Source organism: Sapajus apella, unplaced genomic scaffold, assembly GCF_009761245.1.
Source record: "Sapajus apella isolate SASKATOON/1434 unplaced genomic scaffold, GSC_monkey_1.0 scaffold3, whole genome shotgun sequence".
Classification (NCBI taxonomy): domain Eukaryota; kingdom Metazoa; phylum Chordata; class Mammalia; order Primates; family Cebidae; genus Sapajus; species Sapajus apella.
Window position 1 is genome coordinate 9,698,026 of NW_022436943.1, and position 19,930 is coordinate 9,717,955.

Genomic DNA, 19,930 nt, shown 5'->3' on the forward strand with positions numbered 1-19,930 from the left:
GGTGGATTCTTACAAAGCAATAGATAAATAAAGCAGAACATGGTACTAAAAGTACAAAGCAACAGATAAATCCTATAGAAGTTGGCACTGAAAGTACAAACCTACAGATAAATGTAGCAAATTGATACTGCTCTAACAAAACACCAAGTATATGGCATTGTCTTCAGGGCCAAGCACAGAACAATACAGAAATGGGTGGAGAGGAGACAGTGAAACTAGAAGAGTAGGGAGGAAATTGCTATTGGAGACTAGAAGGCAATTAACTGTTGCCTGCAGTTATCTGAAAAATAGAAAATGTCTTAATGAACTTGTTGAATTTCACTAATTTCCATATGAAATATTAAAAGCGATAACTAGCTTCTTTGAGCTGTGTAAAATAAGGTATTGTAAGAGAAAGTTTGCATTTTTTGTTGATGCCATAAAAATTACCACAAATTTAGCAGCTTAATACAAATTTATTATTTCATAGTTCTGTAAGTCAGAAGTTTATCATGGCTTAAAGGCTAAAATCAAGGTGTCATCAGGGCTATGTACCTTTCCAGAAGTTCTAGGGGAAAATCTATTTCTTTGCTCATTTGGGTTGTTTGCAGAATCCAGTTCTTCATGGTTTAGGACTAACATTCATATGTCCTTGCTGCTATCAGCTAAAAGTCTTTCCCACCTTCTCGAGGACACCCATACTCTTTGATTCCTTCCTCCATCCTCAAAGACAGCAATGGTAGGCTGAGTCCTTTTCTCACTTTAAATCTCTCCTGTGAATATCTCTCACTACAGCTGAGAAAGGTTCTCAGCTTTTAAGTACTCATAATTAGGTTTGGCTCACATGGATCATCCAGGATAATCTTCCCATCTGAAGTTCTGCACCCTGTAATCATATCTGCAACACCCCTTTTGCTAAGTAAGATAAAATATTCACTGGTTCTGGGGATTAGAGCATGGACATCTTCGGGGAGGCATTATTTTGCCAACCACAGAGATGAGCTAAGTAGGAACTTTCAGTTTGCAATTGAATTTAGAGGAAATATATGGGGCTTAAGACAGTTTTTCATCTAGCAAAAGATTCTCAATGTAAGAAGTGGCCTCAGAAGAAAGTTCAAATCATTGATATGGCTGTAAAACCCATTCTGAAGACCTCTGAGAGACTCAAGCAGTGACCTGGAGACTTCCTTAAATAGGCAAACGAGCTTCTAAGAATTTGAAGGGCCTCAAATGTGGCCTTCAAACATAGAGAAATACCTGTCTCAAAAAAAAAATTTATGTTTGTGGCTTTGGGAGCATGAGGGAAACCCCATTCAAATTCACAGGAGAAGCCCACACATTTCTAAGGAAGTTGTGTCAATTTGGATTAAAAGGGACAGAGGCAGTTCAAAATGAAAAGAGGTCTCTGGGCTCCCAACTGACTTTGTGGAGAGGCAGGGTGAGAAAGCTGTGCAGCTGCAAACAGGAGCCATTTCTTATGAAAAAGTCCAGACTCAGCGGGAAAGGCCAAGTGCTAAGGATATGAATAGATGAGGAAAAGGAGTAGCAACAGAAGAGTGTGCCCTAATAAAGAAGCATTCCCTGCCTCTAGGGTCAAAACAACTTGTGACATGTGCCCAACTGGATTTCAGAATTCTGTCATCCTGTGTATTCTATGTACCTTCTATTCAGAATGCACCCTCCTCTTGTTCTGTTAGTTGTTATCCTGTTTCTGTTCCTCTGTTAAATGTTGGGGGTTGGGATGGCTGGGAGAGAAGAAGGGCACGTGCTTTGTCCTTTTAGTTCACAGGTCTCTGGATCAACAGATGCTGTACCCAAGGAGCTAGACCTGTGGAATCATCCCCCAGGAACTTTGACTGCACCTGGATTGGATTTAGGTGAAAGACACATAAAGTTGACTTTAATGACTAAATTGGACTTTGGGGTGTTGGGAGTAGATAAGTGTAGTTTGCCTGCAGGGAATGCAAACCACAGCGACCAGTGGGCAGACTGTCTAATATCCAATGGATCATGCCTTCCTGTGTTCCACACCCCTTTGCAATGTGACATTGCTAACTCTTCCCTTGAAGTGGTGGAATCTATTCCTCTACCAGCCTTGTGACTTCCTTTGATTATGAAGAGGCCTCTGGATACTTGTTCCCCTCCCCCACCAAGAGAGCAGGAGGCAGGCTGAGAAAGCTATTGATGGTGGGAGAATGTGATAAGAAGTGATGTTTCAGAACCAGAGCATAGATCTTAGGGATCCCTTAGTTTCCACCATCATCATCTTAGAATACTGTTCTGAGGCTACGAGGTATATGAAGAAGCCTGAAATAAAGATTACATGAAGAGAATTTCCCAGTGATCCCAAATGTCCCAGCTGAGCCTAGCCCCCAACAAACCTTCCAGCTGAATGCTGCTGCCTAAAAGTTCAGGCAAGTCTGACAGAATTGCCACCCAATCAACTACAGGATCATAGAAAATAACAACTCATGTTGTTTTAAGCCACTGAGTATTGATATAGTTTGTTACTTAGTAGATGATTGAAACAGCAGCTTAAGTGCGTTACATCCCACATGTTTTCTGTTTATATAGTATTTTTATTCTAATAGACGCATTAGCTCATCTCATAGAGATGGCGAAGTATCATAATCATAATCATAAAAATACCTTGGATTGATGAGTACTATTTAACAACTATTGAGAAACCATAAACTATAGTATTATCTTTAAACTAGAATGAAGTGGTACTCATCTCATAAAAGCCTTTTGCTTTTTGTGGAAGTTGAGATTGCTGCAAATCTAATCTCAGTATATCTACTACCTTTTATAGTGTAAGAAGAACAACTGCCATCAGCCTCAAATGAGTTCTGAAGTAGAGAAATCATATAATTAAGTAAAGGAAAAAAATCCCTTTATATTGATCATGACTTGGGCAAAAAAGAAGTTAGTTGTAAAGGTATAATGGAATAAAAAAAATTGATCAGTCAGATGGCAAAACTGTCATCTTCATCAAAAAGCAAAGAAATGTTCTTAATCTTTTTATGCCAAACATTTTGTTTTAGTAAGATTCTGGGACTGTGTAGATTTGCTCATTCACTCAATTGTTTATTTGACAAATATTGAGTGCTTACTAATGTTCTAAGCATTGTGCTAGATACTGGAGATCTAGTTATAAATAAGATAGACAGGTTTCTGACCTCAGAAAGTCAGTTGGGGCTGGAGTTGTCACAATGAAGTGTGACAGGTAACATGATAGAATGCTATAGTATAAGATTTTGTTGATTTTTCTTATAATTTCCTTTAACTAAATAGTCTCCAGGCTGCAGCTATAAACACACTGCTGTTCATTTTTGTAAATTATAGGCACTTTTGCAGGAATTGCTACATCTTGATCCTGTACTTTCCAGGTTCCTGGAGACCTATAAATGCCCTTATATCATATGGGGATCCTTATAAGGTATTGTATCCTGATGCTACTGACCCACAAAAAATGCTGCGTGAGTGAAAACATCATTATTTAATTTTCCCTTAGGATTTCCAGCTGGTGCCTAAATGGATTTTTCTGGAGGAAAGAATGTATCTTCGGAAAGCAGAGTGAGAATACTTTCTAATGTAATTCGAGATGTAGTTTCATATGTCTAACCTCTGCTTTTCCTCATGCTCACTGAAATCTACAGCTAGCCTCATTTTCCATTTGTTTTTGACTCAGGCATCTTGAGAACTGAGATCATGTCCCAGTTATCTTTTAGACTTAGTAAGTGAGTAATAAATGTTTCTTTTGAGTGACTCAAAAAATTATTGCAGGAAAATTATCATACTAGATCATGTCTATTTTTCTACTGCATTTTTATTCGGGCATGTTCAAAACTTTAATTTGTTTTCATATACTTGTAAACTACTTTAAAATAAGACAAACCACCAAAGAAAAGAAAAACAGATAAAATGTGGCAAGAACTGTGTTTTTAAAGAAAAAAGTTATTCAATGATTCTTGTCAAAGTATGGTAGGGAAGACTGTATTCAGGACCATAGTGACAGGTATAGGGACCATGGCAGCAGGGTCTTGCCAAGTTAAAGAAGAGATTAGGTTCAACTCTGAATACAACATGGACAAGTGGGAATTTATAGCATGCAGGACAGGGGCAGTGGATAGAAAATTACCAAGGAAACATGAGGGAAAAGGGGGATTCTGACTAAACCAAGGAAACAGGATTCTTGCTGAAGACAGAACAGGGTGTTCAGGCCTCATGTGGGGGATGGTGGAGGATAAGAAACCTGATCAGATATCAATATTGAGAATGGGGCTTCTTACTAAATTAAGTTAGAAGGGTTATTTGCTAAAACTGGGTTTTATAAAGAAGTGCAGATGTGCCCAGCAGAAGATTCAGAAACCTTAATTGTTTGACCAAGCAAAGAATTTTTGTCAGTGCTTAGGGTTTTTTGTTTGTTTGTTTGAACTCTGTTTTACAAGTAAAAAGCTATTTTAAAACTTTTATCTCAAGAAACTTTTAGTTGTTTGACGTTATTCATAAACCTACTTATTGTATATGTGTCTGGGACAATAGACTACAAAACCAAAATAGGCAACCTATTTTGTAAAATGAAACTCGTAAAAGCCAACACACAGCACAGTTCCAAAAAGGTACTGTTACCAGAGTTCCAAACTGGTCAGGCCAACATTCCTGTTAAAAAAAAATCAATCAGGAAAAGCAGAAAATGCCAACAGACACTTCCATAAAGATCTACTTTCTCTTAGATAACAGGTGTTGAAAACTGATTTCCTACAAAAAAAGAACTCCTTGAGAAGGAATTGATAGCCCCAGGAAGACGCTTTCTTTATATAACTGCTGCAAAGTTTGACAGCAAAGAGTCAGCCCCTCCTCCTCCCTAGGGGAGATAAACTTGATAATCTGCTTTTGCTCCAGTTTTCCTGTAATCAAGTCACAGGTCTTTCTTCTTCGCTAGCCCCTTTCAGGCTGCTTTTTACCCGTTTTTCCTAGAGAAAAGGACTTGCCCCCACCATCCCATTTACTCTCGACCCTCTTTCAGTTACTCAGCATCTTCCCTACCTCCTGTTTCCCAGTTGGTCCTAATTTGTTCCCCCTTTCTCTGGCTAGCTGGCTCCCACTCCTCTACTCCCCCTCCTCCCACCCTTTCTTTCTTTCTCCCTTCCCTCCTCTCCCCTCCCCCAGCCAAGCCTCCCAGCACACTTCCCTTCCGCCGCCTCCCGGTCCCGCACCCTCCCCTCCCCTCCCCCCGCCTCCTGCCTTGTGACACATCCTGGGCCCTCCCGGAGGCGGCAGCAGCAGCGGCAGCAGCGGCAGCAGAGGCAGCAGCACTAGCTACCACTCTGCCGAGGCCGCAACCCCGGCTCAGCCTCCCCAGGCCCCGCCGCTGCCGCAGTAATGGCTGCTGACGGGGTGGACGAACGCTCGCCTCTGCTGTCAGCATCCCACTCCGGAAATATCACTCCCACCGCCCCACCGTACTTGCAAGAAAGCAGCCCCAGAGGTAAGGCCAGCGTAGATCCCTCTACTTTGCAAGGAAACGCCCAGAAGGATAAAGACCTGAAAGCTCTAGCTTGGAGGTGGAGGTGAGCCTCTGGCTTGGGCTGAGGAAGGATGCTGACTGTGCCTTCCCAAGCAGAGCCCGCCTGCCTGATAGCTTCTCCGCAGGGCTTTTCTGGTGGTGATGGTGATGGTGGTGGTGGTGGTGGTGGTGGTGGTGGGGTATGTGAGTGTTTGTATTTCACCACTTCTTACCCAGGGCTACAGGATGTGACATGAAACTCCCAAGCTGTGCTTAGCTGTTTTCAGAGCAGCCCTTAAGTGAAGCTAGGAGGTGGTGCAAATCTTTCACAATCATTCACAAATCCTTTTCCGTTGCTGAGAAACCAGGAGTATTGCTCACCTTGGCATCTGTCCTTGAAAGGGCTTTAGCCTGAACAATATGCATCTGCTACGATTCACCCACAGTGCTCTGTTCACTCAGTGAATTGCCATATCCAAAACGAATACAGTTAATCAATATTCCTAATATGTCTGAAATTTCTGCCCTTCCTTTTTGCTCCTACTTTTAAGGAGTATGTGTTAGATTTAATTGTGAATGAGAAGGAAGGAGCTTATTTCTGATAGGGATGATAAGATATTTTTTATACATATCTGGGTGAGATTGAAATTAACATGTAAAAAGTAACTCACATTAATACTACATATATTTGTGTTTTTTTCCTCAAGAAGAATAAAAAAAGATGAGATGGCAATGGGATTGGGAGAAATACGGAATCTATCAAGCTATTCGACTTATTTTAAAATTGATCGTTGTTCTTAGCCTTTTAGTTGATTACTATAGTAAAGAAATAAGGTGGAGTCAGGACTTATAAGAAAATGGAAGGCAAGACTTAAAAAAAACCACTGAGGTTAGTGAAAAGATTGGTCAAAATGGCACTTGCAAATGTTCGTTAAGTGCATCTCCTTTTTTTTTTTTGGCTGAGTATGAGCAAAGTTTAAAAACGCACGGAAGCAAAAGTTAATAATTTTGTAAATAGAAGTAGGTCATGTTTCTTGTAACACAACTTTTTAAGTTCAAATCTGGAATTAGAGCTGATGTAGAGCAGGTTGAACTTGCTTAGTAATTAAAATTTCTATTTAACATCTTACAACTTCAAAATCAATTATCTAGATCTTAATCCACACTTAATAATAAGCAAAACAAAGGAAAAAGATGTTTAGCATCTTTTTCAGTGTGATCCATGGCTTGAGAAAAGATAATTCAGTGTGATCCATGGCTTGAGAAATATGGTACAGAGACTTGCCTGCAGAAAACCTACAAGTCATGTTTGTCGGTCAGCATTAAACTTGTATCAGAGGATACCAGGTAAGAGAATTTCCTTTAATGGGCCAATTTGATATGAATATTTTACTGTTATCTAAATTGTTTTGTATACAATAGACTTCACACTCACTAATGAATGTTTCAACTTCATCACATCAGCCTTTTATGGCAAAATATTTCAAAGTTTATTAGGAGACAAAGTTTCAATTTAAGTAATTGTCCTATAACCCATTTTTGTGCCCTCAACTAGTGGATAAATTATTATTTTTTAATTTTGTTACACTCAGGGACCTGCTTGTAGACATCTTTATTGTTTGCCATATATTTGTTTAATCTAATAAGATTCCTCAAACTTCAAAAGGGTACGTTCCACTTCAGCTACTGAGAAAAAGTAGTGTCATTCTAGAAAACTTTTAACAACCAGAGAAATTCAATGATTTAGCAAAAAGCTTCTTCTGCCTTATGGTAGAATACATTTTTTCTTAATTGGTGAACAAGACAGGTTAGATAATTAGAGAAACTCTTAATTTCATATGACATACACTTACCAAGAAGCATCAATAAGAAGTAAAGGCATTTTATTTTCATTTTTGACAGAATATTTTTCTTCATAAATAACAAATATGCATTGTAATAAATACTATGAGTATTTATTACAATGTATTTATTAACACAAGAGTATTAACACAAGATCTAATTCTGGAAAACCACCACTATTCATTCATTTATTAATTTATTGGAAGGCACAATGTGCCAGACACTGCTCTAGGGGCATAAGAGTGATCAATCCCATAACCTCATGAAGCCTATATTGTAGTGGGAAGAAAGAATAAATAAACACATGACTGAATTATTTCAGATTGTACAAAAATTCTATCCCTAGATCAGATATGTTTGGTAGTTGATAACCATTAGGGTTGACAGAATTCTATCAGAAATAGAATGCACTTTCTGATAATGAATTTTAGTTCATTATGCCATTTATGATTATTCAGACTTTTATTTAAAAAAAGAAGTTAAAGGCCGGGCGCGGTGGCTCAAGCCTGTAATCCCAGCACTTTGGGAGGCCGAGGCGGGTGGATCACGAGGTCAAGAGATCGAGACCATCCTGGTCAACATGGTGAAACCCCGTCTCTACTAAAAATACAAAAAATTAGCTGGGCATGGTGGCGTGTGCCTGTAATCCCAGCTACTCAGGGGGCTGGGGCAGGAGAATTGCCTGAACCCAGGAGGCGGAGGTTGCGGTGAGCCGAGATCGCGCCATTGCACTCCAGCCTGGGTAACAAGAGCGAAACTCCGTCCCCAAAAAAAAAAAAAAAAAAAAAAAGAAGTTAAAAGCTATAACTAATGAATATTTTCTCCAATCCAACCTTTTGCTCTTTCTGCTACCTTTGAAAGTACAGGGATGTTAGTTTCTACTTCCAAGATAAAATAGTCCATTTCAGGTTGAAAGTTGGTGGAGTGTTTATTTCTAGACAGATTATTAACAATGTATCAGAGAACAGTTAGTATTGTGTGTTTGGTTTTAGTACAGGAAAAATCATGTGTGTTCTGTGTTAACAATCCATGTGGGTTTCTAAGTGGCATGTGTCATGTTCTCTGCTGTCAGTACTGGATTCCTGCATAGAGTAAGAAATCACTCTTCCCCTGCTTACAGTGCTTCATTTAGTATACTTGAAATTTTTTGTTTAGGTATAGAAATTAAAATCAAAGACATTTTTAGGCTCATTTGAAAGGAGATTGAAAGAAATACCACAAAACTTACAGTTTTGATGTATTAATTGATTCCTTTATACATCTGCTAATTTTGTAGGTAGGATATAACAAAAGAATATGACCTTTGAATTTATAAGATTTTCTTTGTGAAAATTGTTTATATCTGGGGTTGTCTCATTATGTACTGAATATGGTAATGGGATTATATACTTCACTATAATTCATAAAGGGAAAATAATTCATTATACAGAGGAAGACAGTTTGATTTACTTAGTTTATTTATTATTCAGCAAATAAATAAATTCCAGCCAAAGTCTGTGGTAGGAGAGGAAAAACAGATATTGCTCTTCTTCCAGTGTAGTAGGAGTATTGAGAAATAAATTATGTAATCATACAAACAAATGCAAAATGCAATGGGGATGAAGACAGTGCTGGAAATATATGCAATACCTTAAGAGCATAAATTAAGTTTTAATTTTGTTGAGGGAGTTGGGGAAGGCTTTCTTCATACTTGAATGAAATCAGAAAGTTGAAAAGAGTTAACTTGGCAAAAGGGGTAACCCAAGAACATTTTAGGCAAAGAAAGCAGTATTGGCAAAGCCATCATCAGGATGGAGTATGGCAAGTATAATGAACTTAAGGAAAGCCAACGTGGCTAAAATGGAAACAGCAATAGGGATTGTGCTGCAAAATGGGACTGGAGAGAGCTCTGAAGGCTCTCTTTCCCCTTAAAAGAACTATGTCTTCTGATATTCAGCTTCCTCCCTTTGAATCTGGGCGGATGCCATGACTGGATTTTGACTCTACAATAAGGTAGAAGATATGCTGAGGCTAGGTCAGAAGAGCTTTTACAGCTCTTGTCTTGGTTTACTTTGTAAAGTAAACTCTGGGGAAAGTAACTTGTCATGTAAGAAGTAGAACACCCTGAGACTGCCATGCTTTATGGAACCTGAAACTAGCCGCGTAGAAAGATGCCTGACTACCCCTCAGACATTTGAAGGGAGATGCCATCTTGGATGCCAAGCCCAATTAAGCCTTCAAATGACTCCAGCCCTAGCCAAATTCTTACTACAATCGCATATGGGCAACTTGTTCTGCAGCAACAGATGACCAGAATAATGAATATGAATCAGTCCATCCAGGGTATTGTTGGTCATATTAAGGAATATTGCCATAAGCAAAGGGATGACTGGATTAAATCTTATTATTACTATTTAAATCACTCTATAGATTAGAGAATGAATTACAGGATTGGCTAGAGTAGACAGGGATAGATGACTTCTTTGGTTATTGTAGTAATTCAGGCAATTTAAGTGAACTATTTTGGTAGCTTGGACTCAGGTCGTTGTACAGATGGAGAGATAAGGGATGACATTAAGAAGGTGGATTGAACAGGGCTTGATGATGGATTGCACATGGGAGTGAAGGAGAAGGATATCTCCTAGAGTTCAGGCCATAAAACTCCATGCTGTGATTACCTACACTAAGATGGAGAACACCAGGGTAGGACTAAGTTTTGGGGAACACAGATAATGAACTTAGTTTTAGACATGAAGTATTACAGATCCTTTCAAATATCCAAGAAGAGATGTGACAATTGTATCTATAGGTCCCTGTTTGGTCCCAACATCTCTAAGAAGAGATGTGACAATTGGATCTACAGGTCCTTTTGGGACCAAATGGGGACCTGTAGATCCAATTGTCACATCTCTTCTTAGCCTTTATTTCTTAGGACTAAGAAACAAGGCCTGGGCTGAATACATATAATTGTCTGTTATTTGCATATTGGTGATAGCTAAATACATGGATGTTGATTCAGAACTACCCAGGGCCCTACCAGTGTGCCATAGGATGTGCTGTGATGAAACAGACATGTGCTAAGGCAGTGATTAAAACTTTTAGGCCACTCCAGTTCTTTTTTTTTTTTTTCCCCTCTCTCTGTTGCCCAGGCTGGAGTGCAGTGGTGTAGTCATAGCTCTTTGCAGCCTCAACCTTTCAGGCCCAAATGATCCTCCCAACTCAGCCTCCTAAGGAGCCACCACACTTGTCTAATTTTTTGTATTTTTTATAGGGATGGGGTTTCACCAAGTTTCCCAGGCTGGTGTCAAACTCCTGGGTGTAAGCAATTTGCCTGCCTTGGCCTCCCAAAGTGTTAGGATTACAGGTGTGAGCCACCACACCAGGCCCAGAGACCTCCAGTTCTAAGAAGTCGTACACATACTGTCATGTTCTCTCTGTACCACAGTATGAAGAAGTTCAAGAAGCTCCATATGAGATAACCTAGGGAGAAAGAGTAATCTAAGGAAAGGAGAGAGCCTTGACAAAGCTTTGAAAAACCCTCATGTTTAATGACTAGGGAGAGGAAGGTGAATGTACCTGCCAGTAAGGTGGGACAAAAATTAGGAGAAGATAATATCACAGAATCAAGAACAAGAAAATACTTCAAGAAAGGAGACATCATGCAAAAGTTTAAGAAAGACCAAAGACGATAAGGACCAAAAATGTCTTTTGAAGTTACTGTCATGGAGATCATTAGGGACTTTAGTGACAGTTGTTTATATTTGTTTATATTCAAGTTCTTTTTAAAGAATTGAACAATTATCTATTTCCATCTAATGTAATATTCCAGTATAACTTTATTTTACTTGCAAACTGACCTCAAAGCTGCTTGACATCAATAAAAAGGTTAATATTCCTTTGCTCTGAAACTCAATTAGGTTCTCTATGGAGCATAGTTATCATAATTGTTTTTTAGAAGACATTATCATATCCTTTTCACCTTTTAAAAAAACATGTAAACTTGAAATTGTTGGAGGAAATGTTTTCAGTGAGTAGAAAAATAAAATAAATTGATTCCTGGTTTTGAGACATGTTATTTAATATGTACTCTCGTGCTTAGAAATCCTACAGTAAATAAGGTTTATTTTTAGTGACTGTCCTATACCTGGAGAAATCTAAGGTTAGAGATAGTGTCTTAGTTTAAAGTTAGATAAAGTCGTAGTTCATTTTTAACTATGTTCTACACTAGACTAGACTTTTACTGAGCTAGATAGATTGAATATATTTTGGCAGTCTTTTAAATTTCTGAGTCTCCCTGCATACTTGCAGAGTGTAAGGTTGTCTGTGGTTTGGAAGGAAGGGATGACACAGATCCAGGGAGTCTTAGCACATGCACAATGCACTTTAAGTTTAGGTTAAATTATCACTTTATTTGCCAAGGATCCAGATACCCACTGGAAGCCAAATTGTCACAATGAGGAAAAAAGATGCAGATGTTTGAGAGCAGCTTCCTGAAGCTCTCCCAAGCCCCAGTAGAGTGTTCACCTGCTGTGATACTGAGCAAGCAGGGTCTTGCACAATATGAGAAGCCTGTTGTGCTATGCTAATGCTCCATTTAAGGGATTTTTTTTTTTTCAAAATGGTTCTTGAATCAAAATTTGCTTTACTGAGGCAATATCCTCATCAAGGAAAAATAGAGCCCACACATTGGTGAAATAGATCTGCTTCTAGCTTTCCAGTGTGGTGGTGAGCTCATTTGCTGTTACAGTCTTTTTTCATTATTCCGTAGGCATCAGTCTCCAGGATTCTTTTATTCTGTTTTATAATGCCCATATCTCCTTCAGTCTATACTGAGCATCTTTAAAATATTAATCAAGAAATGTTTCATTCATTAAGTCATCCTTTGAAATACTTGAATGCCTATTATAATATTCCAGGTATTGGAGCTTACATTCCTATGGGAGATACATACAGTAAGCATTATAATTTCAGAGGGTGAAGAAAATAAAGCAACCTATGAAGGTGGAAAGTAACTGTTTGAATGGGAAATATTTCAGATGGTTGTCCAGGAAAGACAACTCAGAGATAGCAATCACCCAGAGACCTGAAACATGAGTTGTATCAGCCTTTGGAAGGTTTCCTGAAAGAGTCCTCCAGGCAATGGGAACAGCAAGTATAACACTTACTATTTTAAAAACAAGGAGGAGGCTGGGCGCTGCGGCTCATGCCTGCAGTCCCAGCTACTCATGAGCCTGATGCTGGAAGATCTCTTGAGCCCAGTAGTTTGAGGCTGCAGTAAGCTGCTATTGTGCCACTGTACTCCAGCCTATGCAACAGAGTGAGACGCTGTCTCAAAAATAAATAAATAAATAAATAAATAAACAAACAAACAAAAACAAGGGACAGTGGGTTAGAGCATGGTGACTTAGGGGAAAGTGGAAGAGGCAGAGGAGGTGAGAGTTGTAGGTGGGGGAAGCCTGAGAGAGATTTCTATTCCACTTGCTGGAGAAGGGATTATGTCATAAGGATAATGAGAAGCCATGGAGAGGTTGGAGCAAAGGAGAGACATAAAACACTTCACTTTTTAAGAAAATCACTCTTGGTTGCTGTGTGGAGGAGAACAGACTAATAAGTTATGACATTAATCAGGATGCTGTTAGAGCAGAAGAGGCAAGAGATCATAGTGGTCTAAACCAGGATACAGGTGATGGAAGCATGGAGGTGTGGTTGGTGTCAGGATGTATGTTAAACAGAACTTGCTGATGGGTTGAGTCAGTGGAAAGAAAGTAATAACAAATCTCCCAAGATGACCTAATTAGGTAGGTAAAAGATTATATCTGAGATAGGCAAACAGGAAGAAGAGTTGGCCACGTGTGTGGGAGGTGGGAGAAGGATAGTGGAAATCACTATTCTGTTTCAGACATGTTGAGTTTGAAACACCTAGTCGTTCAATTAGAAATGTGGATTAGGCAGTTTGTTTTACAAATTTGGAATCTGAGAAATCCTTAGGGTTAGAGAGCAAATTTCATTCAACATTTACTTATTAAATGTACAATAGCATTTTCCTGGGGTGGGAGATGATGCTCTCAACTTCCTGTTTATTTCCAAGGACTGTGCAGATTCTTAAAGAACGTAAAACTTTTAGGGTAGAGCATTCTGTTAAAATTTTGCAAGGTTTGCCAAATGCATACAAATGTTAGCCAGGTAGATATAGATATTGGAGAAGAAAGTTAGCAGGATGGATGTTCAAAACTATCTTTGAGGGCAATAAGCAACTATCTGGGAAGTGATAATGTTAAGGTTTCTAAATGGACACCTTAATACTTCCATTTTGGGAAAAGCAGATAACCCTGAATACACCTTTGTGCTCAGGTGTTTTGTGTTTTTGTTTGTTTTGAGACGGAGTCTCACTCTGTTGGCCAGGCTGGAATGAAGTGGCATTATCTCAGCTCACTGTAACTCCCACCTCCCAGGTTCAAGCGACTTTCCTACCTCAACCTCTGGAGTAGCTGGGACTACAGGCGCCCTAACCATGCCCAACTAATTTTTGTATTTTTAGTACATGGTGGGGTTTCACCATGTTGGCCAGGCTGGTCTTGAGTTCCTGACCACAAGTGATCCACCCACCTTGGCCTCCTAAGGTGCTAGGATTACAGGTGTGAACCACTGCGCCCAGCCTATGATTCTTTTTTTTCTTTTCTTTTGAGATGGAGTCTCCCTTGTCACTCAGAATGGAGTCTAGTGGCGTGATCTTGGCTCACTGCAACCTCTGCCTCCCGGGTTCAAGTGATTCTCCTGCCTCAGCTTCACGATCAGCTAGGACTATAGACACGTGCCACCACGCCAGGCTAATTTTTTGTATTATTAGTAGAGACGGAGTTTCACCGTGTTAGCCAGGATGGTCTCAATCTCCTGACCTTGTGATCCACCTACCTCAGTCTCCCAAAGTGCTCAGATTACAGGTGCAACCACACCTGGTCTGTGCTTCATTTTTATAATGAGTAAGAAGTATTGAATAATCTGGAAACAGCATTCCTTTAGTAATTCCTAAAAAGGAGTATATTCTTCCTGCTGTTTTCTGTTCTTTTATGAGGGTTTCTATGCTATTTTAGAAAAAAAATTTGGTGGTAGTGAGGTGTGCAAAGGAGTTTATGTTGCTTTTGAGCTTTTCTAGATTTTTTCTTTTCCAGTTGCTATTGTAAAGTGAGTTTCTTTTCTTCTGCAAGAACCACAACAACCAAATGTGAAAAAAGCAAAAGGCATGGGTCCTTTTTCTGGACTTCAGACGCATTGTGCAAGTATTGTATAACTAACTCCCTATATAGTCTCAGAGAAATCTACCACCAGGTATTGTTTGGCTTGGGAGACCTGAGGCTACTTATCTCTGCCAGTTACTACCTGTTGGGCCTTGGAATTATTACTTTATATCTCAGGACCTCAGTTTCCCACGTTTATCAAAGGAGTGGTTCATTATGTTTCCCTCGGCTTTTATATTTTATGATAACATGCTTGTTATCCTTTCTTACCTCTCTCTCTTTTACTTCCAGTATCCCTTTCATCTAAATAACTATTCCTTCCAGTATGCTTTAAGAAATGGGAAAGATAGTACATTGAAGTTTCAGGATGTTACATGACTCTTTTAAAAATCAGAAGCCCAACTAGCATGCACTGTTTTATTTCTCTGTAGAATGTATTCCCATATGCTGCATGACTGATTAGGGCATTTCATTCTAAGCATTTACTTCTAAAGTCAATGGCAAAATTTTTCTTCCTCTCATATTTTGTTGAGCTATTTAGGCTTAGTCAATCTATAATACGGATTTTAAAACAGTACACAAGAAAGCTCCTTAATTTTTTGACATTTGAACATGTGATTTCTATAGAGGGAGAATGTGGAAGAAAGCATGTTAAAATATGACATTTTATTGTTTGAGAGATTAAGTGCTAAGATTGGCTATCCAGAGGAGAAAAAATATATATATAAAAATGATAGTGAGGAGACTTAAAGTGAGATTTTCAGACACATTTTAGACCATTGGATACTGATTTCTATTAGCTGTATGGATTTTATAAACTAATGTATTATTTTAAAATTTTAAAATTTTGTAACAAAAGCATTTTCCAAATTTATATAATTTGGTAGTCATGTTCTAGTTCTCTGTCTAAAATTCTTTGCCAGGCTTAGCAAAAGTCATATTTGGATTAGCTACCATCCCTTAATTAGGACATAGGTCATTATTAAACCTATCAGACATGCCTGAATACAAGATGACCTAAGTGGAAGCCATATGGTCTTTTATGACTCAGCTTCAAAAGTCAAGTATAATGTCATTTCTGCCATAGTCTATTGGTCAAAGCAGTCACAAACTACTGAGATTCAAGGTGGAGGTACAATTTTACTGGTTGCCAAGAACATTTGTTCCAATTGTATATTCAAAACTTCTAACTTCAGACTGGATCCCCATATCTACTGTGACCACTGTGAGTTGGATCTGGCTAAGAAGTCATCTATCACCTAATAGCCACTTTGAGTCCCTCTGGAATTAGCACTGTTGAACCACCAGTTTCTAGTAATTGCCGAACAATCTGAGTATTTTCTTTTCTCCAGTAAACAGTTTTGCAAATAGCCTCAGGTCTCTTTGCAGAAAGTCTGAAGGAAGATTTACAGTACATGCTGAACCTACTTTTGTTAGAAACTGATTGAAAGATTGTGACTCTTTCTTGTGGCTACCAAAGTTGGGTTGCTGGCTAAAATACCTAGAGTTTTTTCTAGCATATACAGCCAAGGAACATTTTTGCAGATAACCCCATCCATTTCAATCCTAGGCTGATTTCAATTAGCCACCACCAAAAGTCCTCAAAATATTCTAATATCCACTACTTCTTTTTGCAATAAATGCACCCACCTGTATTACGTGTTTAATTGCTGCTATTTAGCCTGTTACTCCAGGATTTCATAATCCCCATTGAAATCAGGCAGTACATCTCAATGGAGTCATCTCATACTGTAATGTCTGGTCTGCATTGGAGAGAAACCACAGCAGGATGCATGTGCTCCTCTAAATAATGTATTTATTGATGCGTTAGTGAAGGGAGTATGCTCTGGGCCTTCTAAGGGGATGTAGTGAGGTGTAAGTATGCAGGTTTCACATGATAAATCCATTTCAACATTCCTAACTCCCTATGCCTTTGATTGCATTTTCTGCATCATGCCAGGGATATTCTAGCATCTCAGCCTCATTAAATGTAAGACCAAGTCTCATCAACCAATAAGTAAATAATTAAAGCTACTTCTAGCTTTAAAACAAGCATTGAATTCAGAAAATCTCACTAAATTCATTATTGTGTTTTATTATCTTTGGTTTATCACACTTAGGATTCACTTCACAAGTATTCTCCAGGTTTCTGAAAATACATATTATGAAAATATTGTAATTATTTTATGTAGAAGCTGCCTCTTACTGAATTAGATTTTGTATTTGCTCTTCTGAAATATGTTGAGATTTGACCTTAGTTATGGATCTTTAGACTGAAAGGGATTTGAGGGTGGATTTTAAGATGAACAGTTAAGACAGTAAGGCAACTGTCTCAGGCAAGGTCACTACAGAGTTTTCCAGAAAGGGAAGCCTTAGGCACAAGAGGGAAATATATTTTCCACTTGCAATGGAGGCTCAGAGTGACTCAGGAGTTTAAGATTTTCAGCTCTGTTTGGATATAATCAGATTGTCCCATTCCAAGTTTTAGAGTTCTACTTCTTTGCAATCAATGCCCCAGCTTTCAATGAGAAACTTGGTAAGGCTGTGGATTTAAATGGTAAGGCTGTAGAATTACTTGATGTTATAATTTTGCAATTTGCACAATTAATGTTTCTGTTTGATTTCCAACAATAAATTCTCTTTATTACAAATGATACTTTTAAGGCTGAAATAGACATTCTCTAGTTCTCTAACCATGACTTGACCTGAGAATTTAAAGACCTGAGCTTCCCACTGTCTGCAGAGGCCCAGTGCATTCATAAGGATCCATCCACATCATAGTCTGTATAATAATTGTTACTACCATAATGCTCAAGTGAAGGAGTCACAGATATCACAATCAACTACAGATACCACAATCTGATTCATCAGGATGGCACCCATGTGCCATAGTTTACTACCATCCCATTTCCCATTGGTAAGGAGTCTGGCATAGCATTTAAGCTCAAGTTCACTAAGCCACTTTTCCAATTCCATTTTTGAAGAATTGTTTCCTAAGATCACTTCTGATATGAATTTATATATCAGTCAGGACTGGTCAGAAGATAGAAACCATACAATAGAATTTAATATAAAGAATAATTAACCAAGTATAAAGTTATTAACTAGGTAACTGTAAGATAAGCATACTACTCTAAGGTTTGAAGAAGCAACTGCCACTACTAGGGCTGAGAGAACAAAGGGAAGAGATTGAAATTATTAAAACTTAGTAACTTAGATGAGGGGTTCTGCAGAACTGAAACATGACTTCTGAAGAAGCTATTGGCCAGCTTGTGCTGGTGTCTCTGAACTCTGGAGAAAGACTTCGTATACCTTGGGAAGGAGCACTGGCTGACTGATGTGAGGTTCTACACAAGGAAGCTGGTTCTGGCAAATGTGGCAAACTGTAAACTGGCTTCAGTGTTCTTAGGGGAAAGAACTGTTGCTTTTAGGGTGAAGTAGTACTCCCAGGGTGATGTTCAGAGAAACAGCAAGCATATTTGGAACAGGTAACAAATAGAAGGAATAAGTCCTTTATTCCTCCTCCACCCATGCAGCCTCCCAATATCACCGCCTATTAAGAGCATAACCTGGAGCCAGCTGACAAAAGCAAAATGTGGTTTGCAGAGTTCCAGCTCCAGCATCACAAAAGAGACCAACGGTGGATTTGGAACTGAGAGTCAGTAACCTGATAACTAGCACATTTCCTTTACAACCTGTCTCCAGCCAGATGAATTTTTCCAAGAAAAATTCATCAAGTTCTGGGAGCACTTGAGTCTCCTAAAACAGTTTTCTTTGGTTTCAAAGACAGGGAGGAGCAGAAAGTGGTCTTCCTTTGTTCTATATTGAACTGGATTGGAGAGGTTTGACAGCTAACCCATAGTGGTCAAGCTCAGTCTGTCCCTAATCTACATTCTGCATGAAGATCCTAGGGAAAATGAATCCTTGCAATGAAAATTAGAGGAGAAAAAAGCCAGGCTTTCCTCAAAGGCTGACCTTTTATACTTTTCTTGCTTCTCTTATAATCATAAAATAGCTTTCATTTTAAGCTGATGTCATTTTCAATTTTGATATAGCATGTTTGTCAAGAGCCTGAAGGGCTGCATATAGACGCTACTAATGTAGTAAGTGAATTAAACTGGCAAATATTGCCATTGAGGAGACATAAAGGAATAACTGAGATAATAAAGGTCAGAGCAATCCAACAAAACAATTTCAATCTAAAATACTGGAGGATGTATCTGCGAAAAAAAATGAAATACGGATTAATACACCAGGATGAATTAGCAAGACAGAGGGGCTGTTTGGCATAAAATAGATAAGTTAGGTAAATGTTTGTGATAGGAAAATGTAATCTGATCACTTGTGGGTTTACAGAATATAATGGTTCCTTTTGAGTTGTTTTAGAAAGATCATTATGTATGCCTTATGATCCATAAGCTATCATTGTCTCACTTTTATGAGTCCATTTTTCTATGAAATTTTTACTATTCTTTTTAAAAATATATACTTTAATTTCCCACCACCCTGATTCTTCCTTCTCCTCTTCCTCTTAATTCTCTTTAACCAAGATCGCATTCTCCAGAAATCTGTATTATCAAATGTTTGCTTGTTCCTAAAAAAAATTCCTCCATTGGTCCTTAAACCTTTTCTCTATATTAAGACATTATTTCATTAGGGAGACAGCTGTTAAATTGTGGAGAGACCTCCAGGACAGGAGTCAGCTCTTTGCTTTGCTGAAGTTCTGTATAACCCTTAAAAAGTCAGACTCTCTGGGTTTGTTTTCTCCTTTGTAAAATAAATAAATTAGACTTTGTAATTCCAAATATTGTTTGAATTTCTAACATTGTTCTATTCTGGAGCTTTGAGGGAGTTTTTAGGATTAAGGACTACTGGACTAACAAATACTGCTAACATGGAGGGAAAAAGCTTTTTAATTTAGGCAAACCCCACAGAGAAAAATAACCATTGTTTAGATAACAAGACTCTTCCAAAATGAGAAATTTTTATGACTTTTAATATCTACTGATCCCAAGTTCTAAGATTACAGTGAACTTTTTAATGTAGAACAGAAATTTAAAATAGGTTTGATAGTGGTGATCTGTGCTTTTAAAGTGAAAATATAGGCATACTGAGGAAGCTGAGGTGGGAAGATCACTTAAGCCTAGGAGTTCAACCTGTAGTGAGCTATGATTATGCCAAAGTAAAAAGAGACAAAATGAATAAATATAAGTTAATTTAATTATTATAGGTGTAATCTATGATGATCTAATTATCAATAATTTAAATCAATAACCTTAATCTAATTATTGTAGGTTTACTAACTGTGGAATCTCCAGAATCATAAGTCCTTTATAAGAGGAGATGGAGCTACAAGTAAATGTTTCCTTGGGGTAAAATAGGGAGA

General features: G+C 38.3%; 1 protein-coding gene across 1 annotated transcript in view; it reads left to right on the forward strand.

Annotated features, from left to right (window-relative positions):
- Positions 1 to 5,064: 5,064 nt before the first annotated feature.
- PIP4P2 (phosphatidylinositol-4,5-bisphosphate 4-phosphatase 2) overlaps positions 5,065 to 19,930 on the forward strand; it is a 46,137-nt gene continuing 31,271 nt past the window's right edge. The window contains exon 1 of the mRNA XM_032249550.1: positions 5,065 to 5,470. Within this exon, the coding sequence (XP_032105441.1) occupies positions 5,365 to 5,470 (106 nt within the window). The 5' untranslated portion in view covers positions 5,065 to 5,364. The remainder of the gene's footprint in view (positions 5,471 to 19,930) is intronic.